Below are 24350 nucleotides of genomic sequence, written 5' to 3' on the forward strand. Positions count from 1 at the left end.
GGAGGGGGAGGATACGGACACGTGTGTGCTTGGTCCCGTGCAGGAGGCGCCCTCTGTTGCAAGCCTCTTTGAACTCGGGCCCATGTGAACGAGGTAGCTGTTCAAGAATAACCCGTAACAGGGGTACCTGAGCGGCTTAGTCGGTTAAGCAGCTGACTTCGGCTCAGGTCACGATCTCGCGGTTCGTGAGTTCAAGCCCCGCGTCGGGCTCTGTGCTGACAGCTCAGAGCCCGGAGCCTGTTTCAGATTCTGTGTCTCCCTCTCTCTGACCCTCCCCTGTTCATGCTCTGTCTCTCTGTCTCAAAAATAAATGTTAAAAAAAAAAAAATTAAAAAAAAAAAAAGAATAACCCGTAACATGAAACGTCAAATGTGGAACGAACACACAGCTTTCAAGTCAGCTGGTGAGTCTCTTGGGCCGGGGGAGGAGCTCTTTGCCCAGTGAGCTCAGGGAAGACGGGGGGCGGCTGGCGACCTGGGCTCCACAGGGGCCCCTCCATTCGCGCATGCCATCCGGGCCCTCGCTGTGTTCCCTCCGGGAGCGGCTGACACCGCTGTGGACAAGGAGCGCCGCCCCCCCCCCCCCGCCGCCCCCTCACCACCTGGGGATGGGCCGCACCCCAGACCTGCCGGGCCCAGGCATCTAGAACGTTAACGAGCCTCCCGATCATTTTCGCAACCAGCGTGTGGCCTGGGAAACGCTGGTCCAGCGCTTGGCCGGGCTCTGCTCCTCGTTTGCCAGGACAGACACACGCCAGAGAGGCCCCAGAGCCGGGCGATGTCGCCACACGCTGCCATCCTGCCCACCCCCCCCCCACCCCACGCCAGCCTCCCAGCGCCCCCCTTGCTCCCAGCTGAAGGCCAGAGACCTGAGCAGCCAGCCGCAGGTGCCCTGGATCTGTGGGAACTGGCTGCCTGATGGATTAGTGACGACTGGGCTCAGACCCCACCCCACCCCCACCCCCCATCGGCAGGTCTCAGTGGAGCAAATCAGTCACACCTGGGCAGCTGCTGAAGCCTTAACAAGGCAGGGGTGGGGGGGGGGGTGGGCCGGAGAGGCCCTGAGCCCTTAAGAGGGGAGGGCAGGGGTGGGGGGAGACCCCGGGGTTATCTGAGGCCGCTGTGCTGAGGGAGGGTTGTCGAACGGGCGGCCACCTTGGAGGCCTTAGGCATGTCCTTCCAGAGCCTCGTCCACCTGTCCCTGGACGGCCCCGTCCATGCCCTCTGCGTGCTGGGTGTGGACATCTGCTTGGATCTCAGTGGGTGAGGAGCTGGCTCCGGGGGTGGGTCTGAGCAGGGAGGCTGGTGCCTGTCCCCACCCACCCCCCCACCTCCCTGCCCCGCACTGGGGTTGGCCCTAGGCTGCGTGGGGGTCGGGGGTCACCTCCCTTCCCTGCGTCTTCGGGTCCTGCCTCATCTCAGGGAGCCAGGTGTGGGTGTCGAAGGACCCCCCAGTCCTGACGCTGCGGGGTTCTGACCCCATTCCTGCGTCTGCCCCGTGTGGGCTGTGGGACCTTAGCGAAACAAGTGCCTTGCCTCTTCTGTCCTCTTGCCTATGAAATAGGGGTGGGGCTGGCTCTCCAGGAGGCCATAAGGATTGAGTGAGGGGGGCTCCTGTAAACTGGAGCCTTAGTTGGGGGGGGTGACTTAGTTAGGGGTGGCCTCCCCCCCCCCCATCCCCAGGACTAGGTCATGTTTCTTCCCCTGTAGGGATCCCTTCCAGCTTAAGCCGCTCCTCCCTCCATGGGTTTATAAATAAGATGCAGCTTTGGTAACTTCTGGAGGCTCGGTGGGAGGGTGCGATCCAGGCTAAAGCCTCCGTGGGAGGGAGAACAGGGCTCCTTGCAGTGGGGGGAGGTGGGAGTGGGGCTGAAGTTGTGTGAGGACCACAAAAGTACCCTAAGGAGAGAGAGGGTGAGGGGCCGTCCCCTGAGGTTCTTATGCCCTAGAGTCTGTCTCCTGGTCGGGCCCAGCAGGTGTGCCCCGGAGAAATGCAAGTCATTTACCATCAGTGGCTCTCCGGGGGTCTTGGTTGACATCCACAACACGTCCCCGTTAATGACCAAGGAGGAGACGGCCACCACCCGGTGGCCTCTGTCTGATCCCATGGATGTCCTGGTGAATATGATCTCCCCCAGCTCTGCCCCCGATGGTGACAAGGTAAGTCTGGGGGCGGGAGGTGGGGGAGTGGAATCTCCCAGGGGAGGGAGCTGACACAGCCCCCCCCCCCCGGGGGTCTCCCTCCTGAAAGCTGGTGTTTCCTGGGCCCGGAGTCCGTGACAAACGCAGTGCAGGTGTTCGGCATGACCTTCGATGCCTGTGCCAAACCTGCGAGGTGGGCCCTCGGTGACCCCATTATACAGACAGGCAAACAGACTCACTGGGTGAGGAAGCACCCTGCCCAAGCCAGTGACCCGCAGAACCGGGATTCAAGCTCAAGCACGTCTGTCTTGACCCTGTGTGCTCCTGACCAGACACCCGGCTAGCTTCCCGGCTAGCTGCTTTCAAAGTCCGGCTCAAAGGTTCTGGCAGCAAAACTCAGATGGGCTTTCTGGCTAAGGCTGCTCTTCTGGGTGTGCAGATCTTAGTGGGACGTAAGAGCTAATGTGTGTTAAGTGCATGATGTGTAATGGGTATCTTGAGTCACGTTTCGAGAGGTCGGCCTGCCCCTCCTCTTCCACATGAGGAAACTGAGGCACAGAAGGACTGCTCTCGACCTAAATGACAGAACCCGAGTGGGGCAGATCTCGAATGTGAGCCCAAGACCGTGCTCTTTCTCCTGGGCATGCTGTCTCCCTAATGCCCCGGTGGTGTCGGCGGGGTGGGGGGGGGGGGATCAGTTCCTTGTAGGGCAGGCTCCTCCCGGATTTGGCACTGGCCGTGGGTCTGGGACGGCAGCTGATGGCACTGCAGGGTGATTGGAAACACCACCCAGACCACACCCCCTGCCAATTAAGTCAGCCTCTGGGGGCGAGCCCCTGGCTTCTGTGGGTCACAGTTCCCTCCAGGTGACTCCAATGTGAGGTGAGGGTGAGAACACAGGTGAGACCCGCTCAGGACTAGGGCGCTCGGCCAGCAGAACCTGCTGGAGTGGTCCGCTGGTAATTGACAGGTGACGGGAGGGTGGTACACACCCTCTTCCGTGCTCTGTGCCCAGGGCTGGCGACTCCCTAGGAAGCGGGTGGCATGCTTGAGGGCAGCGTGGCTCACAGGTGACATCCAGGGCTGCGATCTATCCTGGCTGAGCCCGGAGGACCTGAGCAGCGTTCTCTGCCCGGGGCTCAGCCTCCAGAACCATCAGGAGTGGCCCGCTGGGGAGACGCTAGACCTTGGAGGACCTAAATTTCCATTTGGGAACAGGTGACGGGTCACAGGCACGAAAGCATGGCCCCAGCTACTGGTTCGTTCTCTGGTTTGTCACGAAGCTCTGTGGTCCAGGCCACCGGTGGCCAAAGGGCAGGTCTTTGTCTAAAGTAGAAAGGCCCCCCCGGAAACAGTCTGGTGCAGGACGTGGGAAAGACCGAGTTCCGATTCCAGTCCCCACCCTGGGTGTCCTGCTTCCTTTTGAGTAGTTTGACGGTTGGGGGATGCTTGACCTCTGGAGCCAGGCGGCCTGGAACTTCAACCTTGTGCTGCCGCTTCCTAGTTGAGCGCTGTAGGGCCGAGTGCCTTGGTCTCTCTGACCTTGGGGTAGAGCCCACCTGCGTGGGGTGTGGTGGGGCCACCGTGTGGAAGTGCCTGGTGGGGTCGTGGCAGGTTTTAGACGGGACTGTGACCCTGCCCCAGCTCCCAGATGTCAGAAGCTGTAAGAGGGAACCAAAGTCGAGTGGCTGGACTTGGGTACTTAGCCGAAGTCCTGTTCCTGTCCCCTCCCCTCCCGTGGGTTCTGGCTGCTGTCTCCACAGGTTCTGGTCTCCTACTATCTGCCTGATGAGGAAGTCCCAGTGGCCACGGCCGTGCTCTGCCTCACTGGCATTGGTGAGTATGTTCCCACCCCAGACAGGGAGCAGAGGGGCTCTCCCGGCAACAGGGTGTCTCCCGTGGGTCCTGGAGGGGTTCGCTCGACACGCCTGTTCACACGGTCCCTCAGAGCTCAGTCACTGCTGACCTCGTTCTCGGAGAGCAGACCTGGGGGTTTCCCTGGGCTTCCTCGTTTTCTTTTTTTTTTTTTTTTTTTTATTAAAATTTTTTTTTTATTAACGTTTTATTTATTTTTGAGACAGAGAGAGACAGAGCATGAACAGGGGAGGGGCAGAGAGAGAGGGAGACACAGAATCTGAAGCAGGCTCCAGGCTCTGAGCTGTCAGCCCAGAGCCTGACGCAGGGCTCGAACTCACGGACCGCGAGATCATGACCTGAGCTGAAGTCGGCCGCTTAACCGACTGAGCCACCCAGGCGCCCCGGCTTCCTCGTTTTCCATACCTACTCGTGGCCGGCGCCTGCCTCCCGCCTCCCCGGGTACCACTGTTGGTAGGTCTGGTGATTGGTTCATGCTCCCATTCGATCCTTCCCCCTCTCATTCAGAACCTTCCTTCAGCAACTTGCTGCCATAGGAAGCCACTCCCCTTTCTCCACTCTTCTGGATCATTCCAGAACAAGCTATCCTACCCCCCCCCCTTTTTTTTTTTTTAAATATCTATTTTTGAGAGACAGGGAGAGACTGAGCACCAGCAGGGGAGGGGCAAAGAAAGAGGGAGACCCAGAATCCGAAGCAGGCTCCAGGCTCTGAGCTGTCGGCACAGAGCCCGACGTGGGGCTTGGACTCCTGAACCTCAAGGTCGTGACCTGAGCTGAAGTCGGATGCTTAACCGACTGAGCCACCCAGGCGCCCTGCCATCCCATCCATTCATTTAATGGGAGCAGGCTGTATGCCTATTCTCCTTAAGGAACAACATGTAACTAACCTGTGCTCTCTGAGATCTGATTCTGTGTCCTCTTCGAGCTCCACTCCCCTAACTCTGCACCCCCTGTCTGTCTGTCTTTGTCAAGTCCGACCCCCCACTGCCCTTAGGAAGGGCCTGAACGACCTCTGCTTCACTAAGCCCAGTAGTCTGCTCTGTCTTCCCCTGCCTTGACCTGACAGCAGCCTTAATACAACCGGTTACCCTTTGACACTTTCTACTTGAAACCTTTTCGGGGACCCTGCGCTCTGTTTCCTTCCTACCCAGCCGGCTGTTCCTTCTCGGGTCCTTTTTGCTGGATCTTTTATCACCCAGCCGCCCACCCCAGCCTGGTGGGAGTGCCTCAGGCTCAGGCAGCAGGTCACGTGGCTCTGCAATCAGGACCCCCCCCCCCCAAACTCTTCCGGCCAGGCATCTCCCGCCAACTTGACCCCTGTATCTGCTGACCCAGTGTTCCTTCCTGAGTGTCTAACCAAGGTCTCCAACTTAATCTATCCCAAATGGAACTGGCTCTACTTCCGGGGAAGGTGGCGGAGTAGGAGGACCCAAACTGAACTCGTTCTCTCTCCCTCCAGCGCCTCCCTTGCTGACGGTCTTCCCATCACCGTGGACCGTGGTCCGTGCTTCTAGCTGGTTGGGCCCCAACCCTGGATGTCCCCCTTCCTTCTCCCCCCTGCCCACGTCAATCCCCGTACCTTGCTGCCGTTTCCTCAAAGCTGGCTGGAATGCGGCCACAGGCCACTTGGACGTTGTTGGCTGGTCCAAGCCACCCTCCTCTTGCTTGGGTCCCTGCGTGGGTTCCCTGTCTCATCCTTGCCATCCTATAGGTCCACCCCTGACCTGGCCCCCAGAGCGGTGCGTCTCCAGAAGGCCATCTGATAAGGTCTCCGGGGATCAAAGCCTTCTGTTGCTTCTGCGTACCCGGGTCAGAGCTGGCCTCCCTCCCACCCAGGTTTTGTGGGTGCCCAGGGCACCCTGGCCGCTTGACTTTTGACCTTGCCGCTTGGCACCTCCTCTTCTAATTGCTTTTCCCTAAACATGGACGCTGATCACTTTTATGCCTCCTTCGGGCCTCTGTTCACGTTTCAATTTGGGAGACTCCTCTGATGCCCTAAAACTAAAGCCTATCCCTCCACCTGCTCCCCTGTTTCCTATGGCATTTCTACCATCGGGCAGGATGTGCATTTTACTTCCGTCTTCACCCCTTGCCGGGGGGGGGGGGGGGGGGGAGTTGTGTATGCGCACGCTCACACGCTCTTCCCTGAGACTGAAGATGACGAGGTTCATAGTATCTGGTCCCTGGGCATCCATACCAGGCGCTAAGTGTATGCGGCCATCGTGGTCTGTTTTCGTGGCCCTGACGTTCCGGTCGGGACCTAGCACATCAGATGGGAGCTGTGAATAAAAACAGCCAGGGTAAAGGCACACGGTGGCCCGTGGGCGGCGGGGGGCGTACAAGGTGGAGAACGTAGAAACTGTACAAGGAGCCTCGGTGCTGATCTTTGGGCAGAGCCTGGATCTTGAAGTTCTGAGAGGCTTGGAATCGCCACGTATGGAGCCTTTCCTAAGTCTGAGAGTGCCAAGAGCTTTCCAGAAGGCTGGAGAGCGGGCCCTCTAGGTAGGCGTCACCTGGGTAGAGGCCAAGTGGCACGAGATCGCATCAGGACCACAGTGGAATCGTTCTGGGGGTTGCCGGGAGGTTGGGGGAGACGCCCAGGTACCGGTCCTCTCCAGGCTTGCTCACGGGAGGCGGTCAGCCTCTGAGGAGCTTTCTTCTTCGAAGCTGGCAGCATGCCCGGGAGGTGGGGCATCCCTGATCCCTGGCCCCAGCTTCGGGCAGCGCTGGGATCACCTACCGCCTCGAGGCTCCACCCGGCAGGTCTAGGTGGTGGTGGTGAATTTCCCTCTCGTTTCAGTGGTCTCCCTAGACGTGGACATCTACCGCAGCGGGCAAGTCGAGGTGGCCAGTGACAAGCAGGCTAAGGTGAGGCTGCCCGGGGAAGGGCGTGGGCCCACAGACTCTCTGGATTTGCTAACGCCTCTGAAGTCCCATTCCTGCAATACAGTCAGAGCTGATCCCGTCCATTTCTAGCTCTGCCCCCAAAACGAAAAGGTCTGGGGACGCTGGCCCCCCATCCTAGCCTGGTTATGTGGTTACCTGGGACTGGCCCCTCCGCACGGGACGGGTCTCCTCTCGTTCGCCTGTATCCCTGCTCCCCCGGCACTGAGACCAGGCAGGGAGCTGTGACCCACATCCAGCTTCCTCCCTCCCTCTCGACTCGCTCCCCTGACCTCACCCTCTCCTATTAAGCACTTGCGTTGGCAAAGAGGTCCCTGTACCCCTGGAGAAAGTCTTGGCTCTGCTCCTGATGTGTGGGGGCCTGTCTGGGAAGCAGGATTTACCCGGCTTCCTCCTGAATCAGCATTCCTGTTACGTTTGCAGAAAAACTGGGTCTGGGGACCCAGTGGCTGGGGCGCCATCCTGCTTGTGAACTGCAGCCCTACCGACAAGGGCCAGAGCATGGACAAGAAGACCACGAGGGTGTTCTTTCCCGAGGGTAAGAACTGGCCTCTCGCTGTCCTGGGACCGCTGCCACCTTTGCTTCGTGGCACCGAGCTTTCCCTGGGGTTTCATTGCCACAGCCCTCAGCAAACGCAGATTCTAGGTTGAGGTCCCCCTCTGAGCCTAAACTGTGTCTGTCTGTCTGTCTCTCTTTTAATGTTTATTCTTGAGAGCGAGGGCACAAGCAGGGAAGGGGCGGAGAGAGAGAGGGAGACACAGAATCTGTAACAGGCTCCAGGCCCTGAGATAGCCACGTAGAGCCCGACACGGGGCTTGAACTCACGAACCAGATCGCGACCTGAGCCCATCAGGATGCTTAACTGAGCCACCCAGACGCCCTGTGCCTAAAGTCTCGGCTTGTCAGAGGCTTGAAGTTTATAGCGAGGAGGAAAGAAGCCACCTGGCCCCGTGGGTCCTTGATACTGGATAACAAACTATTTCCTGGCCACAGACTTAAGCGTGTTAACTTCCCTGGTCTCATTCTCCCTATCTGTAAAATGGGGATGATACAGCTGGCTTCACAAAGTAGTTGAGTCTAAGTGAACACACACGAGGGGTATGCGAGCATCTCCCTAAAAACCCTCTCGTGACCTGGGGCAGGATCCCTTCTGCCTTAGGCAAAAGCAGTCTTGGATCTGGTCCTCTCCTGAGGTCGGGGCCAACGTTCTAGGTCTTGGCGGTATAAAGGGGTGCCCTGGTTCTCACCAAGGCTGGAGGGGAACCCACACGGAACTGGCCGTGCCAGGCCCTATTCTTGGTGTTTGCGGGGGCCGTGCACTCCCCCCAACCGCGTGGGGTGAGTGCTGTCCTAACTCAAAGCGGACCCCAAGGCTGGCCGGTTGCCTGTGGCCACGCGGGGAGCAAGTAGCCGAGACCTACGGCAGGGCCGGGCCAGAGTGGGAGCCCCGAGGTCCCCAGAGCTCCGATCCACGAACCCCAACCGTGGGCCTTACCGCGCCTCCCTCCACCTCTGGAGCGCTGGCCTGCAGAGGCCCCTCCACCTTTTACCTTGTCTTTTGCCCAGAGATCAAGAGTCTGTCCCAGATGACCCTGAATGTTCAAGGGCCCAGCTGCACTTTAAAGAAATACCGGCTGGTTCTCCACACCTCCAAGGAAGAGGCAGAGAAGGCAAGAGTCTACCGGCCCCAAAGTGAGTGTTCTGGCACCAGCTCTGGCTTCGCCCATGTTTCCATCGTGCCGGGAGCAGCCGCGGCCACGTCGCTCCCAGCAGGCCTGCTGGGACCTAGGGCTGCTGGGACCTAGGGCTGCTGGGACCTAGGGCTGCTGGGACCTAGGGCTGCTGGGACCTAGGGCTGCTGGTCGGGGCCTGGTGTGGCCACACGTGTGTCCCGGGGACTCTCTGGCTGCCACTTCTAAAGACTAAGTCTGTACACGTGGGTGAGTCACCCACGTGGCCCCCAAGCCACCTTCCCCCAGTGGGGGTGACGATCGTGCGCACCCCATGGGGTTTCCGCAGCTGGAGGGGAGCAATGCATACTGGCCCCATGTCCTCAGATCAGATAAGCTCTTCTGCCAGCTGCCTCTTCCAGAAGAGTTTGTCTTCCCTCCTCTTCCAAGAGCCCACCGTATGAAGTTTCCAGAACTCAGAGCCCAAGGAGCGGAGTAGCACATGCTAGCACGTTCGCCCTAGGCACCACGCCCCACCCTGCCCAGCCGGAGCCCTTGCAGCCTGGAAGGCGGGTGGCTCATCCCTGTCCTATAGGTAAAGGCACACAAGCTGTGGCTTAGGAAGGGGACACGTCCACCTCCAGCAGGACCTCCTTGAACAAACCAGCCTTCTGGTCTACCTACACCGGTTTGGCATTCCGTGCCTCCAGCTTCCTCAAGCTGAGGTTTAACGCTGCTTCTGGAGGCCTGTACCGGTGTGTTTCCTTCTCTCAGAGCCAAGTTTCGCTCGGCTGGGCGACCGGGCAGGGCTCTGCTCTCCGTACCACGTCCATCCCTCGGCGTCCGGCTCTGGAGAGCAAGGTCTCGGCCGCTTCCTCCCCTGCGCGCGGGGGCCCTGGCTCGGTCTTCTGCTCCGTCTCTTCTGTAGACCGCAGCTGAACTTGGAAGTGGCGTGGGACTGGCCGGGAAAGGCCGCCCACGTCGGTTGTACGCGGTCCTTCCCCACGTGGGCTGGGAGTGAGCCGTAGACCCGTGGGTGTAAGCCTGGTTTGGGGCACGAGGACCGCTCTGCCCAGGGCTGCCCGCCGCGTGTGGATGACGGAGGCAGTGATCCGTGTAGCCCACTGAACATGGACTCCATCCTCTGTGTCAGGCTGTCAGGGTCTTACTGAAGTTTCCGTTTGGTTGTCGAAGGATGCCTGGCTGGCCAGGTTGGTAGAGCGTACGACCCTCGATCTTGTGGTCAGGCGTTGGAGCCCCATGTCGGGGGGAGAGATGAAGGCGTTTTGTTTTGTATTTAAAGCATTCACGAATCCAGGGGGAACCGGGCGCGAGCCTGGCTCAGTCAGTGGAGCGTGTGACTCGTGATTGCGGGGTTGCGAGTCTGAGCCCCACCCTGGGAGCAGAGCTCAGTTTTTTAAAAATGCATTTAAAACCTACCCGGCAGGGGTACCCAGCATGCGGCGTTTTCACGAACCCTTAGGGGATTCTGCAGCAGGCTCCAGTGGGAGAACCATGGCTCTCTCTCTATAAGCTAGAGCAACGGAGTCCGAGGAGGAACTTCTGGAGAAAATCAACAGCCAGAGCTGAAGTTCTAGAAACCAAGGGAAGGAAGCCTTGCGTGGGGGCCATGATCCACCATGGCTGATGGTGTCGCTGATCAAATCGATGGTACAAAAAAATCTGTTTTCAAAACGACCGTCATTCGCGATCTGCTAAGAGCCGTGGGGCCAGGAGCCACGGCAAAGTGGGCAGGCCGTGGGTCTACGGCCGAGGACTCCGCCGTAAAGGGGACCTTGTGGAGGTAGTGACTGGGAGGCTGGGGTGGGGGGATGTCTGAAGACGGCAGAACGCAGCACACCCGTGCGGGTAGCACTGACCCAGCGGAGGGGAGGGAGCGCATCTAAGGATGAGACTATGAGAATCGGGAGCCCTCCTGGATGGGAGGGGGACACCAGTGTCTAGTGGGTAGTGTCCAGGGTGACTCAGGTTTGGTCCTCTCCCAATGGGGGGGTCTTTTCAGCACGGTGGCTCCTCTGGCTGCGTGGGTGCAAGAGAGCTTTATTTTTCTCTTTATTTTTGAGCGCGAGAAGAGTGCAAGCAGAGGGAGGGGCAGAGAGCGAGGGAGACACAGGAATCAAGAGTCAGGTGCTTAACCGACTGACTCACCCGGGCGCCCCCAAGAGAGCTTGATGGATCTGGCTTAACCAGAGTTGAGGTCTTGGTGTGGGAGTGGATGGTGTGTGCAAGGGAGTGGGTTTAGCCATGGTTCCCGGAATGTGTGTGGGGGGGGGATGAAAAGAGGAATCGGCAGTAGGCAGGGTGGGGGCCGGGTTGAAGGATTGCAGAGGTTGGGGTCTCGGTGAGCTGAAAAGACAGGAAGGTGCCAACAAGCTGTGCGGAGGTGACGTCCGGGCCGTGAGCGTGGAGATTGGCATCTGGGGCGGCACAGAGCCTTGCGACGAGTCTGTGCTTGAAATAGTCCACGGAGGAGGCTGAGGGGGGCAGTCGGGCGCAGAAAGGAAGGAGCCGGTGGCCTCATCTGCGAGCGTGTCCTTCCACGGGACGAGGATTCTTGCGGGATGAAGAAATGGGCTGGAAGGTTCGAAGAACAGACCCCGTGGTACACGGAAGGTAGGAGAACAAGCACAGCTCAGATCAGCGTTGACTCTGCGTGCTGGGGCTCTCGCTCTGGAAGGACGCGTTCGCTCCCTGCTCTCGAAGCCTGCTAGGGGTCGACAGCCAGAGGCCGGGCAGGGGCTGGGGGGGGGGGGGGGGTGGCTTGAGGTCAAGGGTAGTGGAGCGGAGAACGGAGTGCGAACAGGGCAGGAAGGCACCTGTCTGGGCCGTGAGGCACCTTTTCCTCCCTCCTCACCCGGCTCACGAGGGTGGCGGTCACAGCACCTGCCTCAAAGGGTAGGAGGGTGCGTGGGCGTCCACGGGCACCCAGGATGGACCCTCTCGCTCCAGCACTCCGTGGGGAGTCCCCTTTGGGTGCAGCGGCCATGGGGAGCCCAGGGCCCTGGTGCAGCGGGAGGTGCCGGGCCCGCGGAGGCGGCTGTCGGGTGCCACGTGGTGGCCGGAACAATCCGGTGTGTGCGGTTGGGAACCCCGTGGGGCTCGAGCGCACCAGCTGTGAACCTCTGCATCCAGTCAAAAGGGCTGTGCTGGGCAGCTTCGGGGGTCCCTCCCACCCTGTCTAGGCTGGCCGCCTCCAGGCCTGGCTCCGGGCCAGCGAAGGAGACTTTGGGCGGACCAGAGAGGCAGGGGGCCCCGGGAGCATTCCCAGCCGGAGCTGTCCGGCCGGCACAGCCCGTAAGTGGCCGGCGGCAGGAGAAGCCGGAGCACCCGGGGCCGGCAGCTGCGGTCGGTGCCCGTAAGGTTTTCTTGCAGACCTACGAGTAGCTGGGCCGCGTCTGGAGGAGCACGGCCCCTACGCAGGCCACGGCAGTGCCGTGACCCAGAGCGAGAGGCCAGTGAGCCGGAGCCGTGCCTGTGCCCCGGGGGATGGCAGTGGCCGCAGCGGCCCTCTGCTGGCACGTTGGAACCGGAGGCCAAGGCAGCCGGCACCTGCCGTGTGTGAGGTCTGCACGGGATGCGGTGCCCGGGTCGTTCAGGGCCTCGGTGGCCACAGTAAACCTAGGGTGGGATTCCCTGGGCCTGGGGTCTGTCGAGAGGCTCTACGGAGGAGCAGCTGCCGTCGGAGCGGGGCGGTCACAGGGGGGAAGGGGGTCAGAAGTAGGAGAATAGTGGCGAGGAAGTCGGGTAGGGAAGCCTGGCGGCCTCCGGTCAGGGAGGGGGACCTCTGGAAACGGAGAACGAACAGATCGGGGATCGGATTAACCAGAGACAACCACAGGGTACGGTCAACTTCTCTCTCCCTCCCTCTCCCTCCCTCTCCCTCCCTCTCCCTCCCTCTCCCTCCCTCTCCCTCCCTCTCCCTCCCTCCCTCCCTCTCCCTCCCTCTCTCTCGTGCGTGGCTTTTTATTTCACAACCTGAGAAGCCGGAAGGAGGTGGGCTCCACACAGCTGATGGGAACTTTCCTTGGCTTCTCAGGAAACCCTCGGAGGCCAGCCAACAGGCCGTTCTCACGGACGCCTTCCTAGCGCTTACTTAAGCAGCGTCCGACTTTGCAGACGAGGCTGCCAGGCTCACCTTTGCCCCTTTAAGGCTTTTTAGGATCTCTTCCCCGAAGGGGGTCAAAGGGGAGAACCACCTCCCGTGAGACTTTACCCTGGACCGAGCGCCTTGAAGACAGCCGTCCTCCTCTGAGCCCCAGCCCTCGAGGTGTGACAGGGCTTTGAGAGCAGCGTGTGGGGGGCCCTCGTTCGCGAACAAATGCTCGTTTGTGACCTCCTGCACGGTCGCCACAACTGCGGGCACAGAAAAGCCGGCTCGGCTCCCGTTCTCCTGGGGCTGGGAGCGCCTTGTCCCTCTGACCAGAGGAACGAGCCGGTACCCTGACCGTCGGATGTGGAGACCGGCACTAGGCTACGTCAGCAGCTGGCCTGTCCCTTCTCTCCTCCTCAGAAGACAGCTCGAGCACCTTTGAGGTGCTGCTGGGGCCTGGCCAGCACACGTACACCTTTGCCCCCCTCGAGAACTACCTGAAGGAAACCTTCTATGTCGAAGCTGCGGAATTCCCGTCTGCCGACTTCTCGGGCCTGATTTCCTACTCGGTCTCCCTGGTGCAAGAATCTCCAGACCCGGTACGTCCCCCGAGTAGACCAGCAGCCCCCGCACCGGGGACTATGGGGGAAGGTAGCCCCCTGCACCTCAAGGTGGGCAGGGACAGGGGAAGGCCAGGCTCGGCAAGGGAAAGCGTGGGTTTCCTGCCGCCTTTGGGAGAAGGCCGCGGGGGACGGGTGAGGGCCGGAGGCAGGTTGAGCTGGGTGGCTGGCGGCCTGCAGGGGTGCTGGGGGAGGGTGGATTCCGCACAGGGTCACTGACGGGACCGTGTCTGATGTTTCAGTCCATTCCAGAGACCCTGGTATACAAAGACACCGTGGTATTCCGGGTGGCCCCTTGTGTCTTCATTCCCAGCACGCAGATGCCTCTAGAGGTCTACCTGTGCAGGTAAGAGGCCCTTGGGTGCCTGTGTCCTGTCCTTTCCGTAAGTGGTACTCTTTTCTGTGTCTGCGTGGTGACGGGGGTAAAAAGGACTAGAGACTTCTCCCCGGCCAAGTGAGATCCTTCTGCCTGAACTGTCCAGTCCTATCCCCAGGAACCCCCCCCCACCCCGGTCCTACCAAAAGTCCCGTTTAAATGCGCATGATGCTAGGGACGGAGTAGTGGATGTGACAGTCCCTCCCCCATCCTGGGGAGACAGCGGCACGACTTCAGGTGGCCTCCTGGGTTGCAAGCAGGGTGAAGGACGTAGAGAGGTAAGGACAGGCGTGTGCTCCGGGGACAGCCAGGAGACCTGGAGGGCCGGGAGAGAGCAGGTAGGAGAGGACCCGGCCACGGCAGCAGGGCCTCCTGGGCTGTGACAGACCCCAAATGTGGTGGTTTAAAGTCCACTTTCTCCCGCCCGGATGCCCACGGGTAGGAGGGCAACATCGTTCTCACGGTTTCTCAGGGGCCCCAGCTCCGTTCAGTCCTTCCCCGCCTGCCGGGCACTTCCGAGCTCCATCCTCTAGGAGAGCAGAAGAGACAAAGCCCAGGCAAAGCTGTCACTTGTCGCTGCTGAGGCCTGGAAGCCTCCTGACCCGCTTCTCGTGTGCTAATTGGCCTGCAGAGGGCCGCGCCTGACCACGGGGAAGCCAGGACAGGGAGAAGGGGGCCAAGGACCCGGGCTGGTAAAACGGATGGGAAACCATCAACGGTCCTGTGTGTACAATCGCTCCGGCCATATGGAAAACCAGGGGTCCCAGCAGAAGGCAGGGACGAGTACAGCCACTGCAATGGCACAGGCCGGACATAGGACACAGCAGTGGCTCAGGCCAGTGGGTGGGAGCACAGCAGTTGACTCAGGGGTGTACTGAAGGTAGACCACCCCACCCCACCCCACCCCACCCCATCCCATCCCTGCCCCGACCAGGTTAGCTGATGCACAGGCTACAGAGAAAGGAGACTGTGCCCTGAGTTTGGGGTCTGCAGTAAGGCGAATGGTGGTGTCCTTGCTGTGACATGGGGTGGAATGGGTGCTTTGGTTCTGGTGACTTGAACCTGGAGGCACCTGTTGGGTTTCTAAGCTTCTGGAGCTCAAGGGACCGTCTTGGAAGCTCGAGACCAGTCCGGGCGGGCCTGGCAGGTGGAGGATGTTCAAGGCCACGGGCCTGGCCACGCCCAGCTGAGGAGCAAGTGCGCGCCGGAGAGCTGGCCGAGCAGTGAGCTCTGGAGGGATCGAACACTTTGCTCTGGACAAGAATCTAGCAAAGGCAACCGCGAAGGAAGAGAAGCTCGATTAAAAACCAGGAGGGTGGAGACCCAGGCGTTAAAGGAGGCGGGGATACCGGGTGAAACCCCAAGAGGAAGAGAGGAGACGCCATCGGGTTTGGCAAGATGCAGGCACCTGCTGTGCAGCAAGAAACCCTGAACGGTGGGTGCGGAAGGACTGAAGGATGACGGGAAGGTTGGACTTAGCAAAACTCCAAAGGAAATGGTCTGAACGGGGAAAGCAAGAAGGGGGGTGGCGGGGAGGGGCAAGGGAAGGCCATTTTTTTTTAAGGTGGGAAACCAAGAACAATACGGCTGGAATGATCCAGCAGAGAAGAATCTACCAGGAGGGAAAAGGCAGCTCCAGGAACCGAGCTGGCAGGACGTGTCCACAGATCTGGTACAAGGACCGCTTGCCCACAGCTCCAGGAGGGAGAACAGAGCAAAGGGACTGGGGATGTCCTAGGATGGCCGTCCAGTGCTAAGGACCAGGTTAGGCTGTCACCAGGGGCTTTGCTCCAGCTGTCTTCAGTGACTGGAGTTCTAGGGAAGAAGAAAATACGGAACTGGGCTAACTGGGGGTGGGGGTGGGGGTGGGGGGTGGGGTTCTGCTGCGTGAGTCAGCCCCAAGCACAGGGGCGAGGGTTTAATGACGACGATCCTAGACTCCAAGCCAACCGAGGAGAAAGGTCAAGAACCTCAGACAGCAGCTGAGGACCAGAGGTCCCAGCGAGGGCGAGCCGGAAATGGAGGCGGCAAAACCTGGCGGATGCTGGAGATCTTGGAGGTGGTACAAGTGCCCCCGTGTGGTACCTCATGGCGAGGGGGATCTCTACCTCCTCTGCGTCCAGGGCGGGGGATAGCAGATAGCCCTTCTGTGGGGGTGGGGGTGCTTCCACGGAGTAGGGCTCTCCAGAGGAATGCCTTTCAGAATAAAAAAGGAAGAGCTTAAGGGATTTTGCTGACGACAGATCCCCAGACCCCAGACCCCAGACCCCAGACCCCAGACCCCAGATCCTTCTACTTTGTCTTTGGAGATTGACCTTCACTACATAAGCGGCATCTGCTGAAAGCCTGGTCTCCTAGGACTCTCCCGCGGAGGAGGTATGCAGGCACAGCGTGATCCAGCTTAGCCGCCGGCCTGCGATTACACCTCCTTCCCCCAGCACGCATCCGCAGACTGTTCCGGGCCTTGCCAGGGGCGCCCGTCGGGTTTCTGAGCTCCCTGCAGCCTTGTCTGTGTTGACCTAAGAAATCGGTTCTTGGGGATCATGGAAGAACAAAGCAGGTCTTGGGCTTGGGAAGTGTCAGAATTGAGACTCTAGCCCAGTTCCAACAGTATGACCTTGCTGGCGTTCAACTCCTGACGATCTGTCTGTAAAATGAGCGGTCTTAATGCGTGCCTCAGACATTACTGTGTATCTCCAACGAGGAATATCATGGTCCTGTAAGCCTGCTGCTGTGCACGACAGCGCTAAGACCCCAGGGTCTACCCCCAACCCCACCCCCACCCGCCATGCAAATGTGACCACCTCGTTGGCCCTCCCAAGGGGGCGCTGAGCTGCTTGGCTTCTTGGGAGAAAAATCCAGCCTCCTCTGGGTAGACTGAGGTGAGAGAGCCTGGGGCAGGGGTCGAAGGCACGCGCGGGGTGTGACTGCAGGGGCGGGGACAAAGCAGGGTCGTAGGGAACCAGAGCAGGGACCGACGCTGGCAATTCCTGGCCCGACTCCGCCATGCGCCGAGTGCTGCTAAGCGAGACGCGGGAGGGCCGCTCTGCTCACCTTGTGGCCGGAGGCGTCCTCTCTCCTGACCAGAAAGAGGTGCCCCACCCCCGGCCCTGGGGCAGCGAGGCCATGACCGGAGTCTTGAAGGCTTCCCCCAGGGCTGGCTTCTCTCCCGTGGCAGAGAGCTGCAGGTCGAAGGTTTTGTCAACACGGTGATGGAGCTGAGCGAGAAGAGTAACAGCCAAGTGGCATCTGTCTACGAGGACCCCAATCGCCTGGGCAGGTGGCTCCAGGTAAACCCCGCCCCCCCCCCACGCCCCTGGGGCAACCCACTCTCTTCCCGTTCGAGAACGCACAGAACACCCAGGTGCTAACGGGTCTGGCACGTTCACATGTTGGCGGTTAGAGCAGGGCTCCCCGCTTCAGCGTCCAGCCCGACCTGGCAGGACCCCGAGGTCCGGCGCTCTGCTCCCCACGAGCAGCCGAGTGAGGACCCTAGGCCGGGCATCGATCCGAGTGCTGGAGATAAAGCAGAATGGGCCAGATCGTGCCCGGCTCTAGCAAGGACACAGGACTCTCTAAGTCTTGTGAAGATGATGCCGTAGGGAGTCTCTAGACAGTCGGGAAAATCTTCAAATTCAGGAAACTGAGCTGGCCAGACAAAGATTGGGGGTAGGTGCTAGATTAGACATCAGGGCTCTTTGGGCAGAGGCACAGCTGATGTGAAGGTCCGAACGTGGACATGTACTTGGAGGGTTTGGAGAACAGAAGGGCTGGGGTGGTGGGGGTGGGGGGTGGGGGGTGGGGGCTGGATCAAAGCGACAAGGTCCGAGGTGGGGAAGAGCCAGATCCTATATTAGGGACCTTTTTTTAAAGCCAAGGTTAAGGGGCAGAAACAAGTTCACAATGAGATGGGAGGGCCTCGAGAGGGAAGTGTTCTGATTTAGGTTTTGAAAAGTCCCTTCTGGCTGAGAAATACAGAACTGGTCTTAGGAAGGGGCAAGAACCAAAGAGAACTGGCTGCAGGGCAACTGCAGTAACTTGGGGGCGAGAACGTGGCGGTTTCCCCTGACCGGTGCCAGAGAGGAGCTCCGCCCTCCCCGCCCCGCCCCGCCCCGCCCCGCCCCGTCCCCATGACATGAAACGAGGCTTGTTCATGGACGGGGTACGGGAGGAGGGATCTGAGGTGACTCTGGCTTTAAACGTGACGAGTAGGAGAACGGGTCTGGGCCAGCCCCAGAGAAGGGGATGCCTGAGCTGGGTGTCGAGGGCCAAGCAGGAGTGGGCGGAAGGGGTTCCCGTTGCGCCCCTTCTTAGAGGCGGCCTGGGTGCGGGAAGCATTGTGACCGGCGGGCCAATAACACAGGCAGGAAAACTCGCCGAGGGAGCAGGGAGAACTCAACTCCTTTTCCCGTCTCCTCCAGGACGAGATGGCCTTCTGTTACACCCAGGCTCCCCACAAGACGCTCTCCTTTGTCCTCGACACCCCTCGGGCCCTCACGCTGGAAGACTTCCCCATGAAATACTCACTGGTGTGGGGCTCAGTTTGGCTGATCTGAACTCGGTCCAACCTGTCGGACCTGGCAGCTGCCTGGAAGTGATGGGGTGGCGAGGGGGAGGTCCCAAGTGGCCTCCTGGGGAAGGGGCGGGGAGGTGGGAATCTACCCGAAAGTCTGGGGCCTAAAGCCCGTCCTTCCTCACACCCCTGCCCCACTGGGTCTCCTTCCAGAGCCCAGGGGTCGGTTACGTGATCCAGTGCACCCAGGACCACAGGGTGGCCAGCATGGATTCCATTGGGAACCTGATGGTGTCCCCGCCGGTCAAGGTGGGAGGGAAAGAATACCCCCTAGGCAGGATCCTCATTGGCAGCTGCTTTTACCCCAGGTGAGGCACGAGGCCAGGTGGTGGCCTCTTGGAAGGGAACTTCCACACGACTCGGCAGATCATCTGCTCGGGGACATTCTTAACACTGCCCAGAAAGGATTTTTGAGCCTTTGGTTGTCCTAGGAGACCCCGGGTAGAAAAAGCAGACAAACTTCATCCTTTTGATTCCAGGGTTTACATTAGAAGGATGCTGAATTTGGTTGGCCTAGTGACCTCTAGGGGCTTCCTCCCACAAGATGTATGGACTTCTTGGTGGCCGTTAATTGACATCCAGGAGATACTTGTGTCCCAGGGGTCAGAATTTCTCGAGCTTGAATCCTCTGGCGTCCGTCCTGAGTTGGGCCGGAGTAAGAGATTCTTAGCCCATTGTTTATGGACCGGTCACTTGAGCCCAAGGGTCAGAGCAGCCAGTTAGCAGAAGGGGAGCCTGATGGCTGATGAGAACCCGAGAAAGCAGAATGACCATGTAGAGGTATGGGCCAAGGGTGTGAAGGCCCCTCCCCCAAAAGTGGGGTGGGGGGGGATGTAGACCAGGTCCTAACTGAGCAACTGCTCTAGCCCAAGGGGAATAGGTGGTGGCCTAAACCACACCATGTTGGCTCAGGGGCCGTGCCTTCCGTCTTCCCCTCAGCAAGGAGGGCCGAGACATGAGCAAGGCCCTCCGGGACTTCCTCTACGCCCAGCGAGTCCAGGCCCCGGTGGAGCTCTTCTCGGATTGGCTGATGGTCGGCCACATAGACGAGTTCATGTGCTTTATCCCCACACAGGACAAGAGTGAGGGCGAAAAGGTCTGGTGGGGGTGGGGGTGTAGGGGTGGAGAGGGGGGCCTCCCACCTTTTAAAGCCCCTTGGAAGCTTCTGGGGAGGAAGCTAGCTCGCATCTGACCCTGGTTCTCTTTCCAGGGCTTCCGGCTGCTCCTGGCCAGCCCCAGCTCCTGCTACAGGCTGTTTGAGGAGAAACAGAGAGAGGGCTACGGAGACGTGACTCTGTTTGAGGAGGTCAGAGAGGATCAGCTCCTCTCCAACGGTAAGGAGAGCCCCTTGGCACTGGGGCAGAGGCCAGCTGCTTCTCTCCCAGGGGTCCTTCCCAGAGGGCCGGTTTTCCTCTGTTCCTCCTGCTTGAAAGAGCCTCAGGAAAGCGTAAAAGCCTAACCTGTACCACGGAACATCTGGTTCTGTCTCGGGGCATGCAGACCAGGCAGCCAGAAGTCCTAAGGTGGCTGAGGGGTGGCTGGAGTATATGCAAAGAGGACTCTGGGGGACGGCGGGGGGAGGCAAAACCAGGCGCTACCAACGCTCCTGTCTGGATCTACTCAGGGAATGTGGAGTTAGGTGCCTGGGCGTTGGGAGTTCAGGGGTCCCCTGGTCACCCCTGTGGAAAACCTCAGTGGACAGACAGAGATAACGTCACTGGTGCACAGCATCTCTGTTCTAAATGCTGAGGGAATCCAGAGAGGGGGTTGCTGGGAGGTTCTCTAGACCTTTGCTACCCTAAGTGCAGCTTCAGTGTCACGGGGGAGGGGGGACTTGTTCTAGAAATGCAGAATTTCAGCTCCGCCCTCCCCCGCCCAGATCTGGTGAATCAACCTTTGGGGTGGGGCCCAGGAATCACACGGTCCTAGAAGCACTTCTAGAAGGTGACATCCAGGAAGTGTGAACCACGAATCACACACCACATGCAATGACTTTGTGTTACCTCAGCTGGGGACTGGAACTGGGCATCCCTTTCCTAAAGATAAAGCCGTGGGGGAGCAGAGTAAATAATCTGGTCAAGGTCATGGGTTGTTCAGGTCCAGTGATGCATGGAGCTGCCCGGGTGAGGGGTGAGTGGGGGCTCAAGTCACCTGCTCACCTGTTCCGGCTGCCTCCCCAGGGCCCAAGGGGCTGGTGGCAGTGAAAGCCCTCCCTGGGTTTTCATGGACCTGATGTCAGTCCCCAGATGGGACGTGTGGCCTTAGATTGGTCTTCGGAGACTGGCCGGGCCATCTGTCATGGTCACCGGGGCAACGATATACCCAGTTAGCTGGGCCCAGGAGGCCGGCCTGTCCCTGAAGGCATCGCTCCCTGGCCTACAGCCTGCCCACCCGCTCCTTTTTCCTACAGGGAGGGAGGCCAATACCATCCATCAACTTCTAGCTGATGAAAACATGAGAAAGCAGAACGAATATGTGGAGGTACGGGCCAAGGGTGTGAAGGCCCCTCTCCAAAAAGCGGGGGGAGGTAGACCAGGTCCTAACTGAGCAGCTACTATAGCCCAAGCATCAAGAAAGACACTATGATCCTGGAGATCACCGAACAACTGAGGAGAGCGAGGCGTAAGAGGCCAGGTGCAAACCTAAGCCATGAGTTGGGGGACTGGATTTGATCCCAAGGCCTGTTCTCTCTGCCACTCAAGTTGCCCCATGTCTGACCAGAAAATGAAGGAGACCCCATCCCTGAATCCCCTAAGAACTTAGCTCCAAATTTAAGAGATTTGGACTGAGGGCCATCTCCATGCTTCAAGTGGCCCGTGAGCACTGTTCTGGGTCACTCAGCACCTCGGGTCTCAAGGTGTGAACCCCTGGCTGTGGGGAGAAGAGTTTCCCAGGAGAGATCATCCAACTGTCTGGGGTGGGAGGTGGGGGGGAGGAAGCAGAGGCCTGGTGGGGGCCACGGGCTTGCCCAAGGTCACAGGATCAGCCCAAACAGCGTTGCCCACTGGCTCCTCATGGCTCCTAGTGGGGGGGTATTCCGAGCCTCCATGCGATGGGGGCCGACCTTTGCTAAACAGGGAAGGCCTCTTGGTACAGCAGGGTGGGAACCGCATCTCAGCCCTGGGGACTCCTACCCTGAGGGTGGAGGTCACAAACACTATGCCTAGACCTGGGAAACAGGTGGTCAGAGAGAGGAAGTGCCCCCAAGGACGGGGGCAGCGCAACTGCTCACATCCCTTAAGGAAGAAGCAGGGTTCCTGCCAAGGCAGGACTTCCTCTTCGCCTGACCTTGCCCGGAGCCTCCACTCTGGCCAGGACTGTGGGCCCTTTGGCCTTCATGCTACAGAATTAGGACCGGTGGCTGTCCGGCCCAGCCCAGCCCAGCCCAGCCCAGCCCAGCTGTGGGATCCTGGCCTTTCCTCTGAGCCCCACCGCCCCTCAGAAAGGGAACCGTGTGCACGGTTATCAGAGGGCGGGCAGGCCATGAAAGGCTCCCAGCACAGGGAGAGCGATGAAGACAAGATGGCGGCAGAGTCAGGCCAATACCCCGGGCTCCTCAATTCCCACGAACTGCCCTCTGCCGACCCGCAGAAGTGCATTAACCTGAACCGTGACATCGTGAAGAAGGAGCTGGGCCTGGCCGAGAGGGACATCATCGACATCCCACAGCTCTTCTGCCTGGAGCAGCTGATGAACGTCCCCTCCGACCAGCAGACGGGGAAGTTCTACGCGAGGCCGTACTTCCCTGATCTGGTGAGGAGCGTCAGGGGTGGGCTGGGGAGGGGGTCCGTTCCGCCTGCTCTGGCTGGTCTCCTGACATCCGTGGTGCTGGGCCAGAGGCACGGGCACGGCAGACAGTGGTGCCTGAGAGGAAGGGAGGTGGGAGCTCCTCTCTCCCTCCTCAGGTAGGGAACGCCCCTGACGTGAGCAGGTCCCAGACCGGGCGACTGGCTAAGCAGTGACTATAGGCCAGGCCCTGGGTTCATCCCCAAACTTGGAAGAAGGGAGTTGTGTCCCCCCCCCACCCCAAGTCTTAGGGACACGGGCCCTGCATTCATCAGTCACACACGGGTAGCTTTTAATTTCACAACACCAGTGTGGCCCTCTGGGCATGACACAGGCTCCTGGGAGCAGGCAGGGGTGAAGGTGGGGGGGGGGGGGGAGTGCCTTTGGGGAAAAGAGGCTGCGATTGAGGAAACGAGAAGTGGACAGAAGTCAACCGCCAGAGCTGGTCGGGGAGGGGATTCCAGGAGAGGCACCAAGACTACGGTGTGAAGGAGACCTCATGCCCGGTGTAAGAGAAATACAACAGAGGAAGGAACTGGGGAGGTCTGCAGAGGCAGGCCTTGGCTAGCCAGGATTTCGGTTTCGCCGAAACACGGCTGGGCCGTAGGAGGATTAGGCAAAGGGGAGTTGGATTTTGCGGAGGGTGATTGGTGATGTCTGCAGGGGGCAGAGCCTCCAGCGAGGTGCCCTGTGTGGGCTGCTGGAGGTCTAGCCCTGACCACAGAGGCAGCTGCGTTTCCCTGTTTGGGGGTGGGGCCTTCTTCCATGGCTCTGACACCCTACCTAGGCCTTGTCCATCCTGACAGCTGCAGATGATGGTGATGGGCAAAAATCTGGGCATCCCCAAGCCTTTTGGGCCCCAGATCAAGGGTACCTGCTGCCTGGAAAAAAAGATCTGCCAGTTGCTAGAGCCCCTGGGCTTCCAGTGCACCTTCATTGATGACTTTGACTGCTACCTGACTGAAGTCGGGGACTTCTGTGCCTGTGCCAACATCCGCCGGGTGCCCTTTGCCTTCAAATGGTGGAGGATGGTACCGGAGCCCCAGGCCTAGCGTGCCAGCCCTGCCCCAGCAGGAATGGCCCATTACTCACCATTCACCAGCGTTAGGATCCCCTGCCTCTTTGGGAGGTACTGCACCCCTTCCTTACCTGTTCACCCTGTCCCTCAGTATCCAGAGCGACAGCCAACACTGCCAGCCTGAACCCCTCAGAGAACGGTCTTCAGCTGAGAACCCATTAAAGTTCGAGCTGTTCTGAATGCATTTTGGCAGCAGCTGCCTTGTTTTGAGGAAGGGGTAACAGCGAAGGGACTCCTGGGGCAGGCTCTCCCACCCGGGGGGGGGGGGTGGGGGCAGGGACAAGGCTGCCCTCTCCCTCCTCCCCGCCCCTTCCCCTCCATCCCTGTCTTTGCAGTGGGCCAGGGCTGGACGCAAACTATTGGGGAGTTTTCTCAGACCAGCTAATCTACCTGCTTGAGCCGTGAGCGTCTCCTGGCTCGGGGAAGGGAGGAGGGCTCCTCGGCAGGTCTGGCAGGAGGAGCTGTGGGGTGCGGGGAGGGATTGGGCCTTGTGGGCAGCTGGCTTCAGCGGGGATCGCTGTCCCCTGAGGGACAGGCTACAGCAGGGGCAGGCCTGGGGGACCTCTCATGACGCCTGAAGTGTCCCGGAGACAGAAAATGCCTACCCTGGCCTCCAAAGCCCCCTGGGTTGGTGGCACAAAGATGCCATTAAACCTCAGAGGAAGTTTACTTTACCAACCACTGCTGCTCCCACTCTGCCCCTCCTCGTGCTGACGGGAAGCTCCACTGGAAAGGGGGCAATGCCTGTATGTGCGTGTGTGTGTGTGTGTGTTGGGGGTGCTGCTCTCAGGACACAGGGGATCAGCCTGGGCACACCAGGAAGTGCCTGGGGCTTCTGCAGACCTGCCTGGCTCCTCAGTGCCCCCTGGTGGACACTTGGCTGCCAGCCAGGGGCCCACGTGGGGCCCCGGAGGGGCACATTTTCAACCAGGGCTTGTGGGACACTAGGGCTCAGGCTCCCCTAGGAACGGGTGGTGGGAAAGGAGAACACGTGTTTCTCGGTCTATGAAATCTACCACTGTTCCGGTGCTTTCCATGCCCGGTCTCTCCTCCCCAACACTCGAGCGGGGCCGATACAAATGCCATTGTTGAGTCGGGCAAGTGCAGGGCGGACCCCTCCCTGAAGGGCACGGGTTTCCAGGGAGAGTGGGGAGCTCTGCTCCCCTTCAACCCCGACCTCCCCTGAAGCCCATCTTTCTCGTGCGCGCCTCAGCC

At 60.0% G+C, this 24350-nt stretch overlaps 1 protein-coding gene across 1 annotated transcript; it reads left to right on the plus strand.

Annotated features, from left to right (window-relative positions):
* The first annotated feature begins 1138 nt into the window (after positions 1–1138).
* Positions 1139–23358, plus strand: PADI6 (peptidyl arginine deiminase 6). Its single transcript, XM_007083766.2, has 16 exons — positions 1139–1262; positions 1976–2159; positions 3905–3977; positions 6817–6884; positions 7344–7458; positions 8488–8613; positions 13123–13301; positions 13565–13668; positions 16877–16988; positions 18120–18227; positions 18425–18579; positions 19211–19367; positions 19482–19605; positions 20682–20752; positions 21863–22024; positions 22864–23358. Exons 1-16 carry the CDS (start codon positions 1171–1173, stop codon positions 23107–23109), a joined length of 2076 nt encoding a protein of 691 aa, XP_007083828.1. The 5' UTR covers positions 1139–1170; the 3' UTR covers positions 23110–23358.
* The last annotated feature ends 992 nt before the right edge of the window (positions 23359–24350 follow it).

The sequence above is a fragment of the Panthera tigris genome, chromosome C1, assembly GCF_018350195.1.
Source record: "Panthera tigris isolate Pti1 chromosome C1, P.tigris_Pti1_mat1.1, whole genome shotgun sequence".
NCBI classification, from domain to species: Eukaryota; Metazoa; Chordata; class Mammalia; order Carnivora; family Felidae; genus Panthera; species Panthera tigris.